Source organism: Gobio gobio (assembly GCF_949357685.1).
Source record: "Gobio gobio genome assembly, chromosome: 5".
NCBI classification, from domain to species: domain Eukaryota; kingdom Metazoa; phylum Chordata; class Actinopteri; order Cypriniformes; family Gobionidae; genus Gobio; species Gobio gobio.
Window position 1 is genome coordinate 11,207,792 of NC_137101.1, and position 19,341 is coordinate 11,227,132.

The 19,341-nt window shown below is 38.6% G+C and overlaps 2 protein-coding genes across 2 annotated transcripts; one reads left to right on the plus strand and one right to left on the minus strand.

Moving 5' to 3' along the window:
- The first annotated feature begins 7,427 nt into the window (after positions 1 to 7,427).
- On the plus strand, positions 7,428 to 9,596 carry mrps18a (mitochondrial ribosomal protein S18A). The gene is made up of 6 exons (XM_079818332.1): positions 7,428 to 7,592; positions 8,236 to 8,267; positions 8,431 to 8,535; positions 8,620 to 8,743; positions 9,014 to 9,089; positions 9,198 to 9,596. The coding sequence occupies exons 1-6, from the start codon at positions 7,445 to 7,447 to the stop codon at positions 9,340 to 9,342; spliced, it is 630 nt and encodes a 209-aa protein (XP_079674458.1). The 5' UTR covers positions 7,428 to 7,444; the 3' UTR covers positions 9,343 to 9,596.
- Positions 9,597 to 9,847: 251 nt separating this feature from the next.
- On the minus strand, positions 9,848 to 19,070 carry rsph9 (radial spoke head component 9; the record flags this gene model as incomplete). The annotated part of the gene is made up of 5 exons (XM_079816346.1): positions 9,848 to 10,008; positions 14,726 to 14,872; positions 15,111 to 15,240; positions 17,187 to 17,355; positions 18,844 to 19,070. 5 exons carry the CDS (start codon positions 19,068 to 19,070, stop codon positions 9,848 to 9,850), a joined length of 834 nt encoding a protein of 277 aa, XP_079672472.1.
- Positions 19,071 to 19,341: the final 271 nt, after the last annotated feature.

Here is a 19,341-nt window from a genome sequence, read left to right on the forward strand (position 1 = left end):
CAACTGTTGCAGTGTGATAGTCGTATAATGCATGTCAATGGGGATATTTTAGAGTATGAGAGCAATAAGAGAAAAAACACATAGACATACGAATCCTTATTAAACCATACGGCTCGTGGCGACACATTGATGTCTTAAGACACGAAACGATCGGTTTCTGCGAGAAGCCGAACAGTATTTATGTTATTTTTTTACCTCTTATCAGACGAATGTCATCTAGTATTCCCAGCGCCATAACTTCCGGCGAATAAGGTCAAAATACTAGCGCGATCAAAGATATATATATATATATACGTAGATTCCTCATTCGACCGATCCGCACAGGCACTAATGAGGAATCTATGTATATATCTATGATCGCGCTGGTATTTTGCATGTATTGCAAGTGATGGCGCGGGGACGGCTGATGCAGAGCCATAGAAAAAAATGAAATAAATTTTTTAATATGGATATTTTTCTTACACAAACGCATCGATTCGCTTCAGACCTTTATTAACCGCGTGGAGCACGTTATTTGACGGACAGATGCATTTTTTATGGACTTCAAAAACAGAGCAACTATGACTGCTATTATAATGCTTGGATTAGCCAGAACATTTTTAATATAACTCAGATTTTATTCGTCTGAAAGAAGAATGTCATATACACCTCGGATGACTTGAGGGTGAGTAAATCATGGGCTAATTTTCATTTTTGGGTGAACTATCCCTTTAAATTGATAAAAGGTGACAGTAAAGACTTATATTGTTAGAAAAGATTTCTATTTGGAATAAATGCTGTTCTTTTTAATTTTTTATTCATCAATGAATCCTGATAAAAGTATCACCGTTTCCAAAAAATATTAAGAAGCTGTTTCCAACATTTATAATTGAGTATCAAATCAGCATATTACAGGGATTTCTGAAGGATCATGTGACACTGAAATACATAACACATGCATAACAATTGCAGCGATAAAAAAAATATTTTACGTATTTACTATTAGAAGTAATTAATTGGAAAATATTTCAATATGCAAGAAGTAAATTAATAAATATATAACATGTCTGCTTATGACCAAACAAAATGTTTATATATGATACAGTTTATATAAATTTCCCCAAATGTCCAATAAATTCTCATAAATTCCTGTTAAATTTCCAAATTGGAATATTTCCAAAATTCCCCAGATTAAGTTCCCGTGGAAAATGTCCGGAAATGTACCGCCCCTTTGCAGCCCTACGATACTAATATACTAAGTATTATTAAACAACAAACAATATGTTCAGTCTTTTATCATCAGTAACAAACGGTTCTCAAAAGACTCCTCTTATTGAAACAGCATTCGAGGTTCATGGAAAAGGTTTCCCACCATTGATATGATGTCATGAAGCTGAAAGTCTTTGTCTGAGATCTCTTCCCTCTATTTTTAAGACATCTTGCCCTCTTTCAGGGATACACTACATCACCTACATCCGTAAATCAAGAAGAACAGACATAATAACAATCAGAGGGCTTCAACCACGCCATAAGAGCTCTCTAATCAACCGTTTTGTGTGAAAGTACAAGAGGAGCCTGTTATTCAACACACCAATAATTTTTGTGAAGCTGCCAGAAATTCAAAAGGCCCACCAGATCCAAGGGGCGCCAGTGTAAAGGCCAATAACTATCCGTGTGAATTTATGTGCTTGTTCACTAAAGAGACGACCTTGTTAACATCCATTTCCATCAGTACTGGTGAGATATTTGCCAAGGACTGTGAATAAGGTGGTCGGGCAGGGATAAATGGGAAGGCTTTTCATGCAACTTTACAAACTCAACAAGAGCCTTTCTTTGTGAGCGTACACCAAGTTGACCAAATCTATGAGCCATTTTATCACCCACCATCAGCAAGACTGGCTTTTCTTATCAACACAATTTGGCTTACAATAAAAGGAAAGCTGAACAAAATGAAAACTCCTTGATATCAATATATGTAACATCCACATGCATAATCACACAATGACTGCCTCTTTGTGTCCTAATCTAATGACTGCCTCTTTGTGTCTTAATCTGATTGTTTTATGAAAGTCTGTTTACATGAGGGACATAGGGGGTCAGCAACGATTCTACAACCACACGAAACGAAAACCCAAGGCAAAACACCTGCATCTCATACACTGTAAGAGAATGTCAGGACATGTTCCTCTGCCGTTAAGCTCTGTAATTTTTTTTTTCTGAACTTCTGAAAGGCAGCTGTGGGGTTTTCATAGCTTGTCTACATCATTGTTTTACTGCTTCAGAGTGTTTGAAACAAAACACCACTTCAGGTTTAATGTCTAAAAAACACATATGATATTATTTACTATGTCATTGATTTCCCATCAAGACGCCGTAGATATATTTGAGGTTATTTCCCTCTCCAAGTACACAAATCAATGAATTTTACACACTGTGAAAATCTGGAAACATCTGGAAGAAAAGCATTTCCAGACCACAAGTCCTCATAAATTCAGAGTGAAGTCTTGGCTCATATCAAAACACTGTAATTTGAGTTCTACCTTTCTGCTCTGTCTGATTCAAATTAATATGATTTATGACAAGGATTCATATTAAAAAGCAATTCACACATTTAGTGACACAATTGTTTCCAGTATCAGAATCTGTGATTGTTCAAGACTAGAAACGATGACAATTTTACGTCTGTAAATCTCTGGTAAGTTTATGGGAGATGTTTCATGACAGTGAAAGCTAGATCAATTTCAAACTGTCTAGATCAAACTACATAAAACTACATAAAAAAAATTCATGAATGACTTTCGGTACTTTCATTTGTACGCTGACGTATGCTGAAGTCTAGTTATGCAGGTGCAGTTTGGTAACAGTAACCAAAAAAAATAAGTCCAAGATTAGTAACTGATAGTATGAGAATACCATCCACAAAGCGCCTTTATACTCCATTGTGAACAACAATAGAAATCACAGCACAATGTTCAGATGCTCTTGAAAGATATTACATATAGTCAGATAAAACGAGTGAATTCTTTGCCTTTGGTTCATTTCTTTGAATTGTATCGCTTCATTTGGTGCTAGTAGATAGTAGAGAAGATATATAATAAAAGTAAGCGCATGAAACATTTTGCCAACACTGCATTCATGAAAAGCATGAAGTCCTAAACTGTTGCAAAAGCAAAAACTAGGCTACACATGGTTATAACTCAATGTGGTTCGATTAAATTTGCCATTTAAGAAAATTATAAGTGTTGTTAGCAACTGACAACTAATTTATATTTCCAAACCAGTTGCTTGGAACACAGTTAAATGTTCAAACTTTAAAGGTAACCGTTGTGTAGTATTTTTGAGAATCTATTGACAGAAATTAATTATAATATACACAACTATGTTTTCAGTGGTGTAAAAAGTCTTACATAATGAACCGTTATATTTTTATTACCTTAGAATAAGCCATTTCTATCAACATACACCGCGGGTCCCCTTACAGTGAATTTTGCACCGTCATGTTTCTACAGTAGCCCTAAACGGACAAACTTCTCTACAGAGCGCTAGTCACTCTCTGCTCTCTCCGACAACAACATTTTTGTCCTGTGTCGGCCCCGTAGCTTCTCTACATGCGTCGAAAGGGATGGGTGAGCGGTGGGCGGTGGGCGGTTTCAATTCACAACCTCACCGCTAGATGCCGCTAAAATGTACACACTGTACCTTTAAGGGCCTTTTCACACCTACCTTGTTTGGTCCGGATTTTCGGACTTTTCAGTTTGGTCCGAATCAAAATTGCAGGTGTGAAACCTCCCCCGTACCACGGTCCGGACCAAACAGACGAAATTTGGTCCGACGAAAAGAGGTAGTCTCGGTCTGGATCAAACTGAACAAAGGTTCGGTTCGTTTCTAGTGTGAAAGCATTTTCTGTATGGTTCGGACTTTCAGACCTTACACATGAACTGGAGCGGGTCTCAAATAAACTGAAACTCAGCAGGCTACTTGTCTCACAAACATGAGAAATATGTGTATATAAAGCTTGAAATGTCCACTTTTAAATAGGGGTGCTCCGATTGATCGGCAACCGATCTCGATCAGTCGATAATCGCTTTGGGATGATTGATCGGCGGTCTCCAAAAAGGCCGATCTCATGAACCGATCGCAGCTGACGACACATAAAACCCGTGCCTGCCGTGAGAGCGAGGGCATGAAATGCAGCAACACCGTCTCATTCTCTTTCCAGCGCGGGTAAAATAATTATAATGCTGAAGGTGAGGTACAATTCATATTTCTAGATTAAATAACTTACGCAGTCATTTGAAAACTTTCTGTGGGACGTAAATTCACAAACAGCGCGCGTGAATCACCGCGTGCGCGCGCTCTCTCTCTCCCTTTTCAAAATGCTCAAATGGCTTCACATCAGCGCATCGCTTGTGCACTAAAATCGAGCTGCGCAGTTGACACAGGATTTGCCACTTTGCACAATCGAGGCAGTGTCGCATCGTCACTAAAGTGTATAATTTGCATTTATTTTTAAGTCTTGCCAGTGTTCAAACCGCTCAGCACTCGCGCGCACGGTCTGGAGAGACATACACACACACACAGGCCATCTCACAAAAAGCTTGCGAGTACAAATTGCGCTGAAATGGTCAGATACACACAAATGTATGTACTAAATTACCGTCTTGACGAGTATGCACGTAAACCCCGTCGTGACTCGCAAGTGAACGTTTGTGCAACTGCATGTAACCGTAACCGTATCCGTGTTAAAGTGACAGCTGTCGAATAAACTGCTGCTGTCTCTGAGTTTCTTTTTGTCTTGTGGTGTTTGATGAACCTTTATGACACTCACTGCTCTTGAATGACTAACTTTTGCAACCTTAAGTGTAAGGATTAATCTAATGAAATGTATTTAGGGAAGACCAATATTAATTTACATTTGATTTCTTATTAAATGTCTTTAGTATTTCTTACCTCAATACTAATGTTAGACCTACCTGAAAAAATTTTTTTAAAAACAAAAATGCACTGCATGATCAAATATTTAAGTGAGATAATAATATACATTTATTATAAACATTTATTTGGGAAAGATGGCCCACAGTAGCCCTAAGTCTTATCTAATTTTCTAAAATAAACACTTGGTGGTTCTTCAAGATCTTGACTCAGTTAATTTAGAGTTAGTTTCATTTCTGCAAATGGTGCAAACTCTGCAAGATTATAGATAAAAGATTGCCATTCTGTGATCGGCAGTGATCGGCAATCGGCAGATCATGATCTTGGTGATCGGTAATCGGTGATCGGCCCCAAATATGCTGATCGGAGCATCTCTACTTTTAAACGTAACGAATAAAAAATAGTCAAGCAATGCGCACTGTTCAATAGTGGCAACGATATGCGTCCGTTCATTCATTCTTGTCAAAGACGCTGACGTCAGACGCAAGTCCGTTTACAAACCAATCAATGTCCAGATGCAGCCCACATAGATGATGACGAGTGGACGCAAGTGCGTCATGTAAAGTTCTTTAGTCCGCTCACATAATTGCAATGTGAAACCAAACCAAAACTAACCGAATGTATAAAAAGTATCAAAACATGAACTTCGGTTCGGACCTTGGTGCGGACTTTCAGGTGTGAAAACGCCCTAATATACAATGTACCTCTACTGAACCTACCTTTGCTAATCTGGTTTCTCTTTGAGTTACCATTCAGCCAACATTAGGGTGACCATATTTTGAATACCAAAAACCAGGACACTCGCCCCGGCAATGAGATACTCAAATGATACTCGAAGTTTACTCAAAGATTCCTTATTAATTCCAATACATTTAAAGTATGCCCCCTCTGTGTGGATGGATAAATTGTTATATTAGGGCCAGGGCAGAGCTTAAAAACCAGGACGTTTGGTCACCCTAGCCAACATACTACAGGGAGTGCAGAATTATTAGGCACGTTGATTTTCTGATCATATTTTTTTTCCAGGCACATTTGACCAATTCCAAACCACAGTAATCCTAATAACTACTATTGATTTAGTATTTAATAATGTATAAGTGATATATAATTGTTCATGAAGGCTGGAAATGAAAATCGTGACCATTGGACAGTGAAATGCTCGTTGGGTCAGCAGGATCTGACAAAAACATGTGGCGGAGAAAAGACACCTGTTAACTGCAAAAGAATTAAGAATTAAGGTGAAGAATTAAGGGTGAAACCATCAGGAACCCTTTAGTCTCCAGCGCCACCATTTTCCAAAGCTGCAACCTACCTGGAGTCTCCAGAAGTGCAAGGTGTCAGGATCTCAGAGACTTCAGTTAGGTAAAGAATCCTAAAAAATGACCCCCACTAGATAAGAATCACAAGCTGAAGTGTTGTAAAATACATGAAGAAGGTTTTTTATAGGCTTTATGGACAGATAGGTTGAGAATGACTCTTGAAAGACCAGCACCACATCCTCTAGTACCACTGTTTGAAGAATTCATCTGCCAGAATCTGGCAGTACGTTTTGGGAGTTCATTTTTAGTCCATCTCTGCAAAACGGACTTCAGGATGGACTAAAATGAACTCCCAAAACGTACTGCCAGATTCTGGAAGATGAATGGTCATGCCTTAACTGCAATGTCTAGTATTGCATTAGTATTGCATCCTTCTCATGGGCATTTAATACTTTTTGACTTTTCAGTCTGAGTTAAATCTCTTTTTTGGCTCAATTTATCTGTAAAAGAAAACATGCCTAATAATTCTGCACACCTGAATATAAGGTGATTTTCATTTCCAGCCTTCATGAACAATTATATATCACTTATACATTATTAAATACTAAATCAATAGTAGTTATTAGGATTACTGTGGTTTGGAATTGGTCAAATGTGCCTGGAAAAAAAATATGATCAGAAAATCAACGTGCCTAATAATTCTGCACTCCCTGTATTGCAAATTGTCAATTAATGTCACATTTTCAAAATACAACCTGCTTTTACATTCCAACTCACCTTTTTATGTGACTTACTTACCTTTGACTGGCATCTCTTGTCTAAAAGTCGAGACTGTTCTTCCAGAACATTCAGAGTCTGTCAGTTTGGCCAACCGCAATGAATGCTTTGTGTACATAAAAAGATCATAATTAATCTTAATGTAACTTAGTTTAGTAAGTCTTTACAATGTGGGGCTTATATTACCTCATTAACGACTTTACCTGCAACTTTCACTTGACGAAAAATTGAAGTGTGCTTAAGTTATCACTCTTACCTGCAAGATGAAATATATATTTTAAGTTAAAAAACGAAAGCTAGTGAAACGGAGCAGTGTTTTATCGTCATTATTACTGTTATTCACAACTCACGAACCGTTCAGTAATAAAACAGTTAATTTACTGGCTGATTTATTTCGTCGGATGATGAATTTGCATTAACCGCCAAACCGCCCGCACTCAACTTTCACAAGGAGGCGGAAGTGCGTAATTGACCAGGAAGTGACTGTCAGAGAAAGAATGGCGGCGCGCAGTGTTGTGCAGTCCGCAAGGACAGTGCTGAGGTCCATTCAGAGCGATCTCATCAACAAGGGTTTATTTCAGAGGATACCAGGTTTCTCACAGTTCTCTTTTTTGGGGAGTGTCCCGTGTCGCGGACTTAGACAGGGTGAGTATACTGGAGTATGATTTCGGGACGTCTGCATAGCATCGTCCTCTTTATGTCATAGATGTTATTGAGCTTTTATTTATATATATATATATATATATATATATATATATATATATATATATATATATATATATATATATATATATATATATATATATATATATATATATATATATATATATATATATGCAGTGCTGTTTAAAAGTATGAGTGCACATTGAAAATCTGTGATTTAATAGAACATTTAATTCTATTAAATTGAAATGCAATGTCCAAAGACACGTTATTACGTCAAGGAAATAAGAAATATATAACATTCTACACACATTTTAAGCTACTAATGAAATAAGTTTCATCGGTCATGTGGTTTTGCACAGACTTGCCAGCTTAAATGCATGTGAACACATTGACGTACAAAAATATAAAGAAATAAGTTGATTTTTCAATCCAACATTTTACTCAGAATGTTTTGCCGATAACATAATTTGCATGCTTAAACTATAAATTAGAAAAATGCTAAATTAAAGCATTTTTAATAGCACTCCAGTGTTATCATAGCAGAGATGTATTTACCTCCGTGTCATTCTCAATGTTTGCATCAAGGAATGTTATCAATTCTTGTGCATTTTGTGTTTCACAGTGGTGGAGAATAAGGAGGGCAAAACAACAGTTGTAAGTAGCATCCCACATGCACATTTTAGAAAGCAATTTATTAAAAATATTATTCCAGTTGCAAAGACAGTCCTCCCTCAAGCAACCAGGATAGAACAGTAACTCTTATGTCTAGACTTTTTGCAATTCTATAATAATGATTATTTTGTCTCTCTTTTCATAGATAGAGGGTGTTATAGAGCCTACATCTGATCGACCACAGCCTCCCAATCCCACAGCTGCCTGTCCCATCTACAGATGGAACCTACAGAACAAGTACAACTACACTGTAAGTGCTCGCACATGTGACATCTGTAAACCGTTATCTGTATCCCGTTATCTTTAAGACTTCTCTCTCTCATACGTGATGCAGGACGTGCTGTTACTCAGTCAGTTCATTCGCTCTGATGGCGGGATGCTCCCTCGGCGCATTACAGGCCTCTGTGCTCAAGAACATAACAAGATAGCAATTTGTGTACAGATGGCCCATCGAGCAGGTGAGTTGGAGCTTTCATTTGAAAGAATTATAATCATGCACTCATCTGATTTATGTTGTATGAAAACAGCGGCGCTCAATTTCAATAAAGTGAACGTAACACAGCATCTAAAACGGTTTTAAACTGTAATGAAATAGTGGCCAGTTAAAGGACCTCAGATATACACTTTCCCTTATACATTCATATACCCAAATGTAACTTAAGCATCAACTCTCAGCTGTTTTGATGTACATATTAATAATAAGTCAACTACTATAATTTTTTTTCTAGGTCTCCTACCAGATCATAGACCCCGTTTACCTGAAGGCCATGTTCCAAAACCTAAACCCAACCCACCTCTCAATCGGTACGATCACCTCAGGTGCCACAACAGCACCAAATAGAGCTTTATAATGTCCCTTTTTTTTTAAGATTGGGTGCATCTTACAAATCTGTCTCTTACGGTCTGTTGCAGGTATCTGACACGTTACTCTGTGAAGTCTGTGAAACCCATCTTAAAGACAGGGCTGAAGTGGTGTAAGAAGAGAATGGTTGTCGGACATCCTGCCCTGAAAAACAACGTCAGATACAGCCCCAAACCACTGTACATAAAGCACTGATAAACAGAGCTGTTTACCCAATCAAATCAATGACTTCCTGTATGGGACAGTGAGGATCTATGGCAAAGATTTCTCTTTTTCGTGTTGTTCATTGCCTCAGCCACAAAGAGACTGTTGAACCAGAGTGCGCTGAAACATGAAGACTCAAAGATCTTTGTTCATCCCTCTGATCTGGGTTACTCTGATTTGGAGAAATGTTAGCATTCTATTTTTCCAAAGGCAGATGTCCAAATAAAATGGTTTTGTTTACCTCACCAGCAGCTGTTTCTGAGTGTGCATGTGTTTGTGCCAGAGAGAAAGCAAGGTACACTTTCGTGTCTGCTTTAAGGGTGGAAACACCAACGCAACTTCAAATGTCCAAACATGTTGACGTGTTTATGTTTTCCTGACAGTAAAGAAAATCACAGTGAATGTAAGGTCACAGAGTTGATTATACATTAACGCTTGAACATTTTTGCTGTCTTTAAAATGTGGCACTAAAAACAAAGAGAAGTCAGTTTGACTGCTATATCATGAAGGGCAGGTCAAGGTTTAGAAGTCCGTCCCCCATGTAGATGTACCCATGCTGAGGGGTCTGGGGAACATGGAAGAAGGTGAGACCCATCCAGAGCAAACTGCGTAATACACACACGGTGCCGCCCTGCTCAAGCTGCAGGCTCCATGACCCTGCATGAAGAACACACACCGTAAGCAAAATGACAAGAAAAAGACTAGAATTATACTACTGTGCAAGATCAAAGAGGAGAAAAAAAGAGCAAAAAGCATTTTGCATAAACTGAACCTGAATTTTAAACCATTAGACATAACAACTGTTGACAGAGTCCAGACCCTGATAGTGTGACAGATACAGAGTAAAATCTGGAGAAGAAAGTCTTGTGACAGAGAGTTGGCTCCGTTATGGATAACTATTATCACAGCAGTGTATAAAGAAGTGGCGTACTGGGGTCTTTCTGTCTGGGTGGCCCCTGCATCCAGCTGCCGACATTGGCTCGCGCCCAGTACCGCAAAGCTCCATGCCAGGGAAGTCTGTGTGTTTGAACCGCAGCTCTGAGCATTGACTGCTAACAATGTTTAACCTAAAACACTCAAAAGTCCAGTGTGACTCTTTGCCTTATTATGAGTCCAAATATTTAACAGACAGCTGTTCTATAGAGCACTCATCAAAATGCATGACCGTCACATTACGCTAATTAGAAAAGCTTTTGAGGAAGATATGTAGTAATTAGATTTTCTCGTCTGAGAGATGCAATACTATATAAGATAAAAAGACAAAACCATTTCCCTTAACCCTCTGGGGTACTTCATTTATGGGTCACACTCAGGACCTTCGGGTCAAAAATGACCCGGAGGGCGGGATTAAGATAAAAAAGATTTGAGTCAAAACAATGAAATATTTTTGTTCAATATTTTTTCTTTTTTGGTGTTTTGAGATAATTTTATGATTTATGCAATAATTATGACCCATTTTTTCCCATTGAATATAATAAAAGAAATTTTTATATATATATATATATATATATATATATATATATATATATATATATATATATATATATATATATATATATATATATATATATATATAATTTATTTTATTTTTTTAATAAAGCTGTATTTCATTTTAGAGTCAAGCCTAGGCCTCATGAAAGCAATTTGTTAAATGAGATCGGTGCCATCATTGGGACACATTGAGCATTTTTATCACGCAATAGCAAATTTTTACCACTATAGTGGATCTAAAAATTTAAATCGTAGCTTCATCGGAATGGTTTGCAACTTGGTGACTTTATTGGAACTTGGTATATGAACACCCAAAAAAACTGACAAAAAAAACTCACACACACACACTTACCGGTATACACACAAAAACACCATTGCAAAGTGCCATTCCAAAAGCTAATTGTGTTTTTGTATGTGTGTGTGTGAGTTTTTTTTGTCTGTTTTGCACTCTTGATGTTTTAGAGATTCACCCCTTCACTGTTGAGTCCTTTTTTCTGCATCCTGGCTGATTTGTAGATTGTATGCACAAAAAAACTCTGTATTTTCATATTTTTGCCAATTTCCCATTCATTTCCTATGGGGGTAATTTTTGACCCGAAGGTCCTGAGTGTGACTATTTTTTTTACGACCACTTAGACTTTTCAAATCCTTTCCCCAGGGTGAAAATCCTGTTTTTGGGGTGTTCATATACCAAGTACCAATAAAGTCACCAAGTTTCGGACCATTCCGATGAAGCTACGATTTTTTTTTTTTTTTATTATAAAAACGCTTCGGGTCATTATTGACCCGAAGTACCCCAGAGGGTTAATCTTTTACAGTGCTATTGGGCTCAAAAGCCATGCGGTTATACAACTTTCTGCCTTTCCAAGTTCTTGGGAAGCCTCCCTACTTTTCCCTTGTCCAGGCCACATTCAAGGAAACCTGAGTGAAGCTGAAGGGTGGGGTGGCAATGATAAATACCACCGCCCATTCCCAGTATCCTCTACCCACTATTTGAGACGTCCAGATGAACCTGTTCACCTCTGGCACTTCTTGAGAGGGGATTGGTTTTTTTTCCAGCTGATTGGTCAAGGGGAACATGTGGAAGCTGTTACGCAGGGCGGGTAAATGCCCCCTGTCTGAGACCTGCTCTACTTTTTCAGTTTTTAGCCTAGCTGGGTGCTGCCTGAGGTGAGGGCCATCCCTTAGAGAGAGAAATAAAGAACAGATCACCTTCTTTAATGAAACAGCTGAGATGTTTCTAACACACTTTAAGTCTGGGCATGTCTCCAGTAGGGTGACAGTGCCTTCAAACTCTACTGAGAAACAACAAAGAAGCATTTGCCTTCTAAATCGGAGTCCGATAACAATATTCCCTGAGTGGAAATGCTTCTTTATCCTATAACTGACGTAGTCTGGGTGATCACAGACTTCTCCTACATCAACTATCTTTACAGTTTAAAGGGATAGTTCACCCAAAAATGAAAATTCTGTCATTAATTACTAACCCTCATGTCCAAACCCATGAGACTTTTGTTCATCTTCGGAACACAAATGAAGATCTTTTTGGTGAAATCCATTGACAGCTACGCAACTACCACTTTGATGCTTCAAAAAGTTCATAAAGAGATCGTAAAATTAATCCATATGAATTAGACGGTTTAGTCCAAATTTTCTGATGAGGCACGATTGCTTTATATGAATGAACAGATCAAATTTTGGCTTTTATTTGCATATAAACTTTCATCAACTCACACATCAGTTGTGGTGAACAGAAGCTCAAGCATGTGCGCTTGACGTGAGAGAACCAATGAGGTTCATTCTCGTGTTACGCATCACGTTTGAGCTTCCGCAAGAACCAATGAGGTTCATTCTCGTGTTACGCATCACGTTTGAGCTTCCGCAAGAACCAATGAGGTTCATTCTCGTGAGTTACACAGCACATTTGAGCTTCCACAAGAACCAATGAGGTTCATTCTCATGTTACGCATCACGTTTGAGCTTCCGCAAGAACCAATGAGGTTTATTCTCGTGAGTTACACAGCATGTTTGAGCTTCCGCAAGAACCAATGAGGTTCATTCTCATGTTACGCATCACGTTTGAGCTTCCGCAAGAACCAATGAGGTTCATTCTCATGTTACGCATCACGTTTGAGCTTCCGCAAGAACCAATGAGGTTCATTCTCGTGAGTTACACAGCATGTTTGAGCTTCCGCAAGAACCAATGAGGTTTATTCTCGTGAGTTACACAGCATGTTTGAGCTTCCGCAAGAACCAATGAGGTTCATTCTCGTGAGTTACACAGCACATTTGAGCTTCCACAAGAACCAATGAGGTTCATTCTCATGTTACGCATCACGTTTGAGCTTCCGCAAGAACCAATGAGGTTTATTCTCGTGAGTTACACAGCATGTTTGAGCTTCCGCAAGAACCAATGAGGTTCATTCTCGTGAGTTACACAGCACATTTGAGCTTCCACAAGAACCAATGAGGTTAATTCTCGTGTTACACATCTCGTTTGAGCTTCCGCAAGAACCAATGAGGTTAATTCTCTTATCGCACGTCAAGCAGGTTCGGTTGAGCTTCTGTTTATGTTCACTGATCATTGTGAAACAATCTTCCTAACGTTATTCCTTCTCATTTGCAGGGTCCGCTTCACACACACATTTGATTTGGCACAGGTTTTACGCCGGATGCCCTTCCTGCTGACACAACAATGTTTATATGTGAATGAAAGCCTAAATTAAATCAGTTCATCATATAAAGCGATCAAGTCTATTCAGAAAATTGACAAAACAACTAAATTATATGGAGTCGTTTTACCTCTTTATGAACTTTTTTAAAGCGTCAAAGTAGTAGCTGCGTAACTGTCAACTGAGGGACAGAAATATCTTCATTTTTGTTCTGAAGATCAATGAAAGTCTTATGGGTTTGGACATGAGGATGAGTAAATGATGACAGAATTTTCATTTTTGGGTGAACTTTCCCTTTAAGGTCGCATTTAACAGGAGGTCACTCTTAATCCTGCAATGAGGGCTCTATGAGGCATAAACGCCAGAGTCACAAGCCAAAGTCATGTTTTACAGTAAATCTCAAAGTGATGCTCTAGTGCTTTGCTCGGTATGTTAAACAAATCAGATTCCATCTGGTTAAGATTCAGGATCAGCAGAACAAGATATTCCTTGAGGAACTTGATGTTAAACAATCAGTAGTGGTCTGAAGCCTGTAGGCAAGCAACAGGCAAAACTTCATGAAGCGCGCTGAATAAATACCGTTCAGCAAGCTTATGTCGGACTTGAATTTGCGGAGAACAATAATTGGCAAATATTTTTCTGAATAATTGTTTTGTTAGTTCACTCCCATCTGACAAACACAGAGTCAGGAAGACACACCAAGATATATGTGCGGGAAAATGTATCGTTGATGTAGAAAATGGCAATCCCTCAAACGCTTCTTCCCAGAAAGAAAAGAGAACAATGGGATCATAGTTTGCCGAACAACACCCCAGATGTCTCCTTGGCTTTCGCTCGGCCTTAGGCAGCTGCCAAATCATATCTGTCATTAACCCAGGGAAATCCTGCAACAGGGATCATGGGATGCCTTGCAGAAGGATTTTTACACCATCCTCATATTTCCCACCACTATTAAGACTTCCTAAATGCAATTTGCATGTCAGCATCATTTTTGGGAAAGTATAGTGGTGTTAACAGGTGTTGTTCACCTTTGAATAATAAAGTCTAATGCAAAAGAGGGAATCGGACTTCAGTGCAAACGTTTCATTACAGTGTGGGAGCTTGGAGACCTGCACAGTACTTTCAGAAATAATATTGTGCCTGGAAATAAAATCGCATCAAGAATAAATCGTCACACATCAAGGTAATGAAAGATCATTCCTTTTAATTACCTTTGGGAATGTCCTCACTCAAAGGATCTAGGAAGTCGAGAGCAGGGTTCAAGTCAGACATTTCTAGGATGGACTTCTTTTTCAGATTAACCGGCTCACGGAAGTGCAGGTAGTTGTGAAGTTTCGCAGCCTCAGTGGGATGTAGACCTGCGATCATGTGCAAAACTTAAAACTGATCTGGGGACCATTCAAACGAATGACAACATAAAGAGATGAACTGAAGACTGATTACAAGAAAGTATCTTCAGAGAACTGAAATAAGAGCTGACATTTCACCAAGAAATGGAAACATACAGACTTTAGTGTTTTGTATTCACACAGCTGCATCTGATTTCCGGATGAAAGCATATACAAACACTTCTAAGAGTTTTGGGTGTAATCATACCTCCAAAGCTTCGGTTTATCTGCACTTTGCCACTGGGACTCTTGGTAAATGCACCACGCGGCACTACGGACACATCTTTATCGATGTTTGACACGGTCGTGGCCAATCGACTCATCTCATTCACTTTCACCTGCAGAAAGGAAGGCATGTTAATCGCTCTGTAAACATTCAATAAGACGGCTGCCATCTACCATGTTTACTCCATTATAAACCATGAATAAACAGAAAACCGAATAAATAATAACAGTTGTTTAACATCCAAACATTACCACGTCCACATAAACACAACATTCATCATTCTTTGTGTGCGTGTGTGTTTAGTTGAAGCTTCCACTTTTCCTTGAAATGTTTAGGCACTTTCCCCAAGTTTCACAGACAAGATTTAAGCCTAGTCGCAGACTAAAATGCATGTTTGAGTTGTCTTAAAGGGATAGTTCACCCAAAAATGACAATTCTGTCATCATTTGCTCACCCACAAAAGAAGATATTTTGAAGAATGTTTGTAACCAAGCAGATAGAGCAACCATTGACTACCATTGTAGGGAAAAAATACTATGGTAGTCAATGGTTGCTCTATCTGCTTTGTTACAAACATTCTTCATAATATCTTCTTTTGTGTTCAGCAGAACAAAGAAACCCATAAAGGTTTGGAACAACTTGAGGGTGAGTAAATAATGACAGAATTGTCATTTTTGGGTGAACTATCCCTTTAACTAAAAAGCAATTTGCACTGTCAAATCTTAAAGCTGTAGTCTACGATGTTGAAAATCAGTCGAGAAAGCCTGAATTTAAAAAAAACTCATCCCGCCCCTCCACAAGCACACCCCTCCCCTCTGTGCTACCTGATCCCTCCCACCGGGAAACGACCTGAACAACGTCACTCAGTCAAGCAGGAGTAAACATTGGAACAGAGATGTTGATAGCTCAAAGGCACACGTTTGAGTTCACGCCCACGCAAGATTAGCAACACATGCAATGTTCTATCGGCTCGAACAGAAAACCGCTAACGTTAGGCCTATTGAAATAGTCAAGCACTTCAAGAAATATAATTACTTTGACCCGTGATAGGCGATGCTAAACGGCTAACATTCCAATGCCGACCGGCAGCATGATCATGTTGTCATGCTGATAAAAAGCTATTTATGTAATACACCACACCATAAAAGTATAAATAAATGTTTACCTGCTCAACAAATAATCAGCGTCGGTTTTAAGTCCAAAGGTTTCTCTGAAGCTTCCTCCAACGGGCAACGGTGGACCCTATATTGACTCGGCTTTGAGTCCGGCGTTCTTCACATTTATTTTAAATATCTGCTCTTTCCTCAATTGACTTTCTCTTTATTCCAACCTTGACTGTTGGGGCGAGCAGGGGCCGCTTGCCGCTGTCTGTTTGTTGGTTTTTCTCCATTGCCGAGTTGACGCTGCCTACTTGCCAGCAAAATTTCATGTCGCAGGAGGGGGCGGGGTGGGGTGCGGTCGGGGGGAAACGCGAGTGGAGCAGGGATTGGATGAGAGCAGTTAACCAATGTAAGCTGTCCGGCCGGACAGCTTACATTGGTCAATTTCTCTGCGGGTGTACACCCAATAGAGTGAATGGATTTTTTTCATTCTTTTTTGTCTTCATATTGTTAGGATTGTACTGTAGAACCATAACCAGCATCTAAACGAGATTATGAATAATGAACAATCTTTGAAATCGTAGACCATAGCTTTAAAATATATCAGTGCCAATGTTTTGTCTCGAAATGCACACAAGTGTTTTTTGTCTATGGCACGTTTAAAAAAGATACTTAAATGCCCCAATTGAACTAAGGGCTAATCCTGGCTTAATCTAAGCCCTGTCTGTGAAAACGGGGCATTGATTGCAAAAAAATTTAAGTTTGGTTAACAAAGCAAGATCTGCATTTCATAAAGACATAAACATGCCACAATCAGAAGGTGCAGATACACCAAATAAACCTAGGAAGACGGGCTTTTGTTAATTTTGTTGAATCTATTTTCCTATTTCCACATGCTTATTATAGCCCCATCTGTGTCCCCATCTGTGTCATGTATCCCAATTGTCCCTCCACTCACCGTGACCTCTACCTCCGTGGCTTCGTCCCCCTCTCCCTCAGTGCGTGTCTCTGTGTGCACGTACTCATGGGACGGGTCGCCCGTGAATCGCCCCTGTGCTGCTAATGCCACATCTGCAGCTATGGACTCGGTTGCTTGGGGCAGCAGGTGCCAATCTATGCAGTTTAAACTGATGGATGGATGGATGGATAGATAAAATTAGAACTCACTAACGAGATTAAACAAATACTGGTATTGAATATAACTGACCAAATAATACTGACACGTTGTGTCTGATAAAATAAATGTATAGGCAAATATTTTTATTAAAAAAAAAAGTAATATAAAATATTTAATTGCACATTTTTGGAACTTTACAATTGAATGATCACTACATTGAGACAGAGCGACACGCGTCATAATCTGAAGACCACGCCCACCGGGGGGGGAAACAATCAAACCGTCTCCATTGACTTTGCATTGCGTGTAGCGACCTTTTTGTCATTTCGGACTTATAACAAAAAAACTGAACAATGTATAAAAGCTGATATGTGACAAGGTGTACAGCAAACAAGCTAAACAAAACCCAGAAGCAAAAACCCAGACGTTTTTATAAGCTGTTGACCCAAAAAACGAGCGTTTAAGTACAAAAAAGTGGATTCAGGCCATTGAGACCGAGCGCGCGGGTCATTTTACACTGAGAACTACGACGACTAGAGGGGAACATAATCAGCGACAGTAAATATAATATATAAAACGGACATTTGGATATTTGACATAATAGTGACAAAATGTTTACTGCACACATAGACATATTGAGGCATACTGAGTGTCAGGATCCCAAAATGTACCCATTCTTCCTGCTGAAGCTTCACTTCGTATTGCCTGCATCCACTTTTATCTTCTTAAACGCTCGTTTTTTTGGGTCGACAGCTTATAAAAACGTATTTCTGTGTTTTTTAGCTTGTTTGCTGTACACCTTGTCACATATCAGCTTTTAGACATTGTTCTGTTTTTTGTTATAAGTCCGAAATGACAATGAGGCAGCCTCCCGCAATGCAAAGTCAATGGAGAGCGTTGGATTGTTTCCCCCCCCGGTGTGGGCGTGGCCACATCTACGCTCTGTCTCTATAAAGATTTATTTTAAAAAATTATTATTAAAGCTATACATTTTACACAGACTAACGCTAATTAAAGGATTAAAGGGAATTTAAGGGAATAGGGGAAAAATAAATAAGAATGTACACATTCACTCTTATTCGTATGTCTAATATGTCAAAAATGCGAAACATTTATTGTCTCGTCACATTAAATTATGATTTACATGAATCAGCATATTTGAATTTAGGATAGCTTGAAGAGGTGATATTATATTTTCATATTTTTCAAAGTTTTTTTTTTTTTCAAACGTTCAAAAAATTTGCGTCACTTGATTTTACTGTCAGCCGTTGCCTGTCGTAAAACTGAGGGAAATCACACACAAAAAAACTTTTAAAACAATAAACAAAATATAAATTATTAATATTAATGATAATTAGGCCATTTCTACTTCCCCCTTAATCTGTGGTGTCTATGGTGTTTACGGCCCAATATTTATTTAGCCAAATTATAACTTACACTTTATATAACTGAGTTAGAGCAGTTAACGTTATATAAAAAAATATGCATGATTCCTTACCTGTACAAAGACTTTTTGTTCCTAATTTCATCCTCTTCAACTCCTTGAGCAATAAAATAGTCACATTTTAGCCCCAAAATCTTTCCCCAAAATAAAACCCGGTTGAATTTGTAGTTTCTCTTCAGTATGACCAGAGAGGTTTGAAGAGCGGCTCTCTGCTCACTACTCAGAGTCAAACCACTGCCAGCAGTAAAATCCACAGAGTAATGCAAAGTATCGGAATCCATCTCTATGCACAGATGTATATTTATAAAAAAAAATTGAAATGAATACTTAAATGATTTGTATTTATTTAGCTTGTTGGAATGCTGCTGCTAGCAAGCTAATCACCCTCACACTCAAGAGACTCGGTGGTTGCTAAGGTAAACAAAAGCCATAGTAGCCTGTTGCTATAGCTACTCATAGACGCTCTGCTCACTAGAGGTACAAAGTGAAAGATCTTATTTAGAAAATATACTTGTGAGAAACATATTAATAATTTATTGCTCAAATAAATTA

Excerpts from the sequence above, each read along its gene's own strand:
- mrps18a (XM_079818332.1), top strand. The coding sequence starts at position 7,445 with ATGGCGGCGCGCAGTGTTGTGCAGTCCGCAAGGACAGTGCTGAGGTCC. Across the intron at positions 7,593-8,235 it reads GTGTCGCGGACTTAGACAGG|TGGTGGAGAATAAGGAGGGC; the intron begins GTGAGTATACTG and ends TGTGTTTCACAG. Across the intron at positions 8,744-9,013 it reads ACAGATGGCCCATCGAGCAG|GTCTCCTACCAGATCATAGA; the intron begins GTGAGTTGGAGC and ends TTTTTTTTCTAG.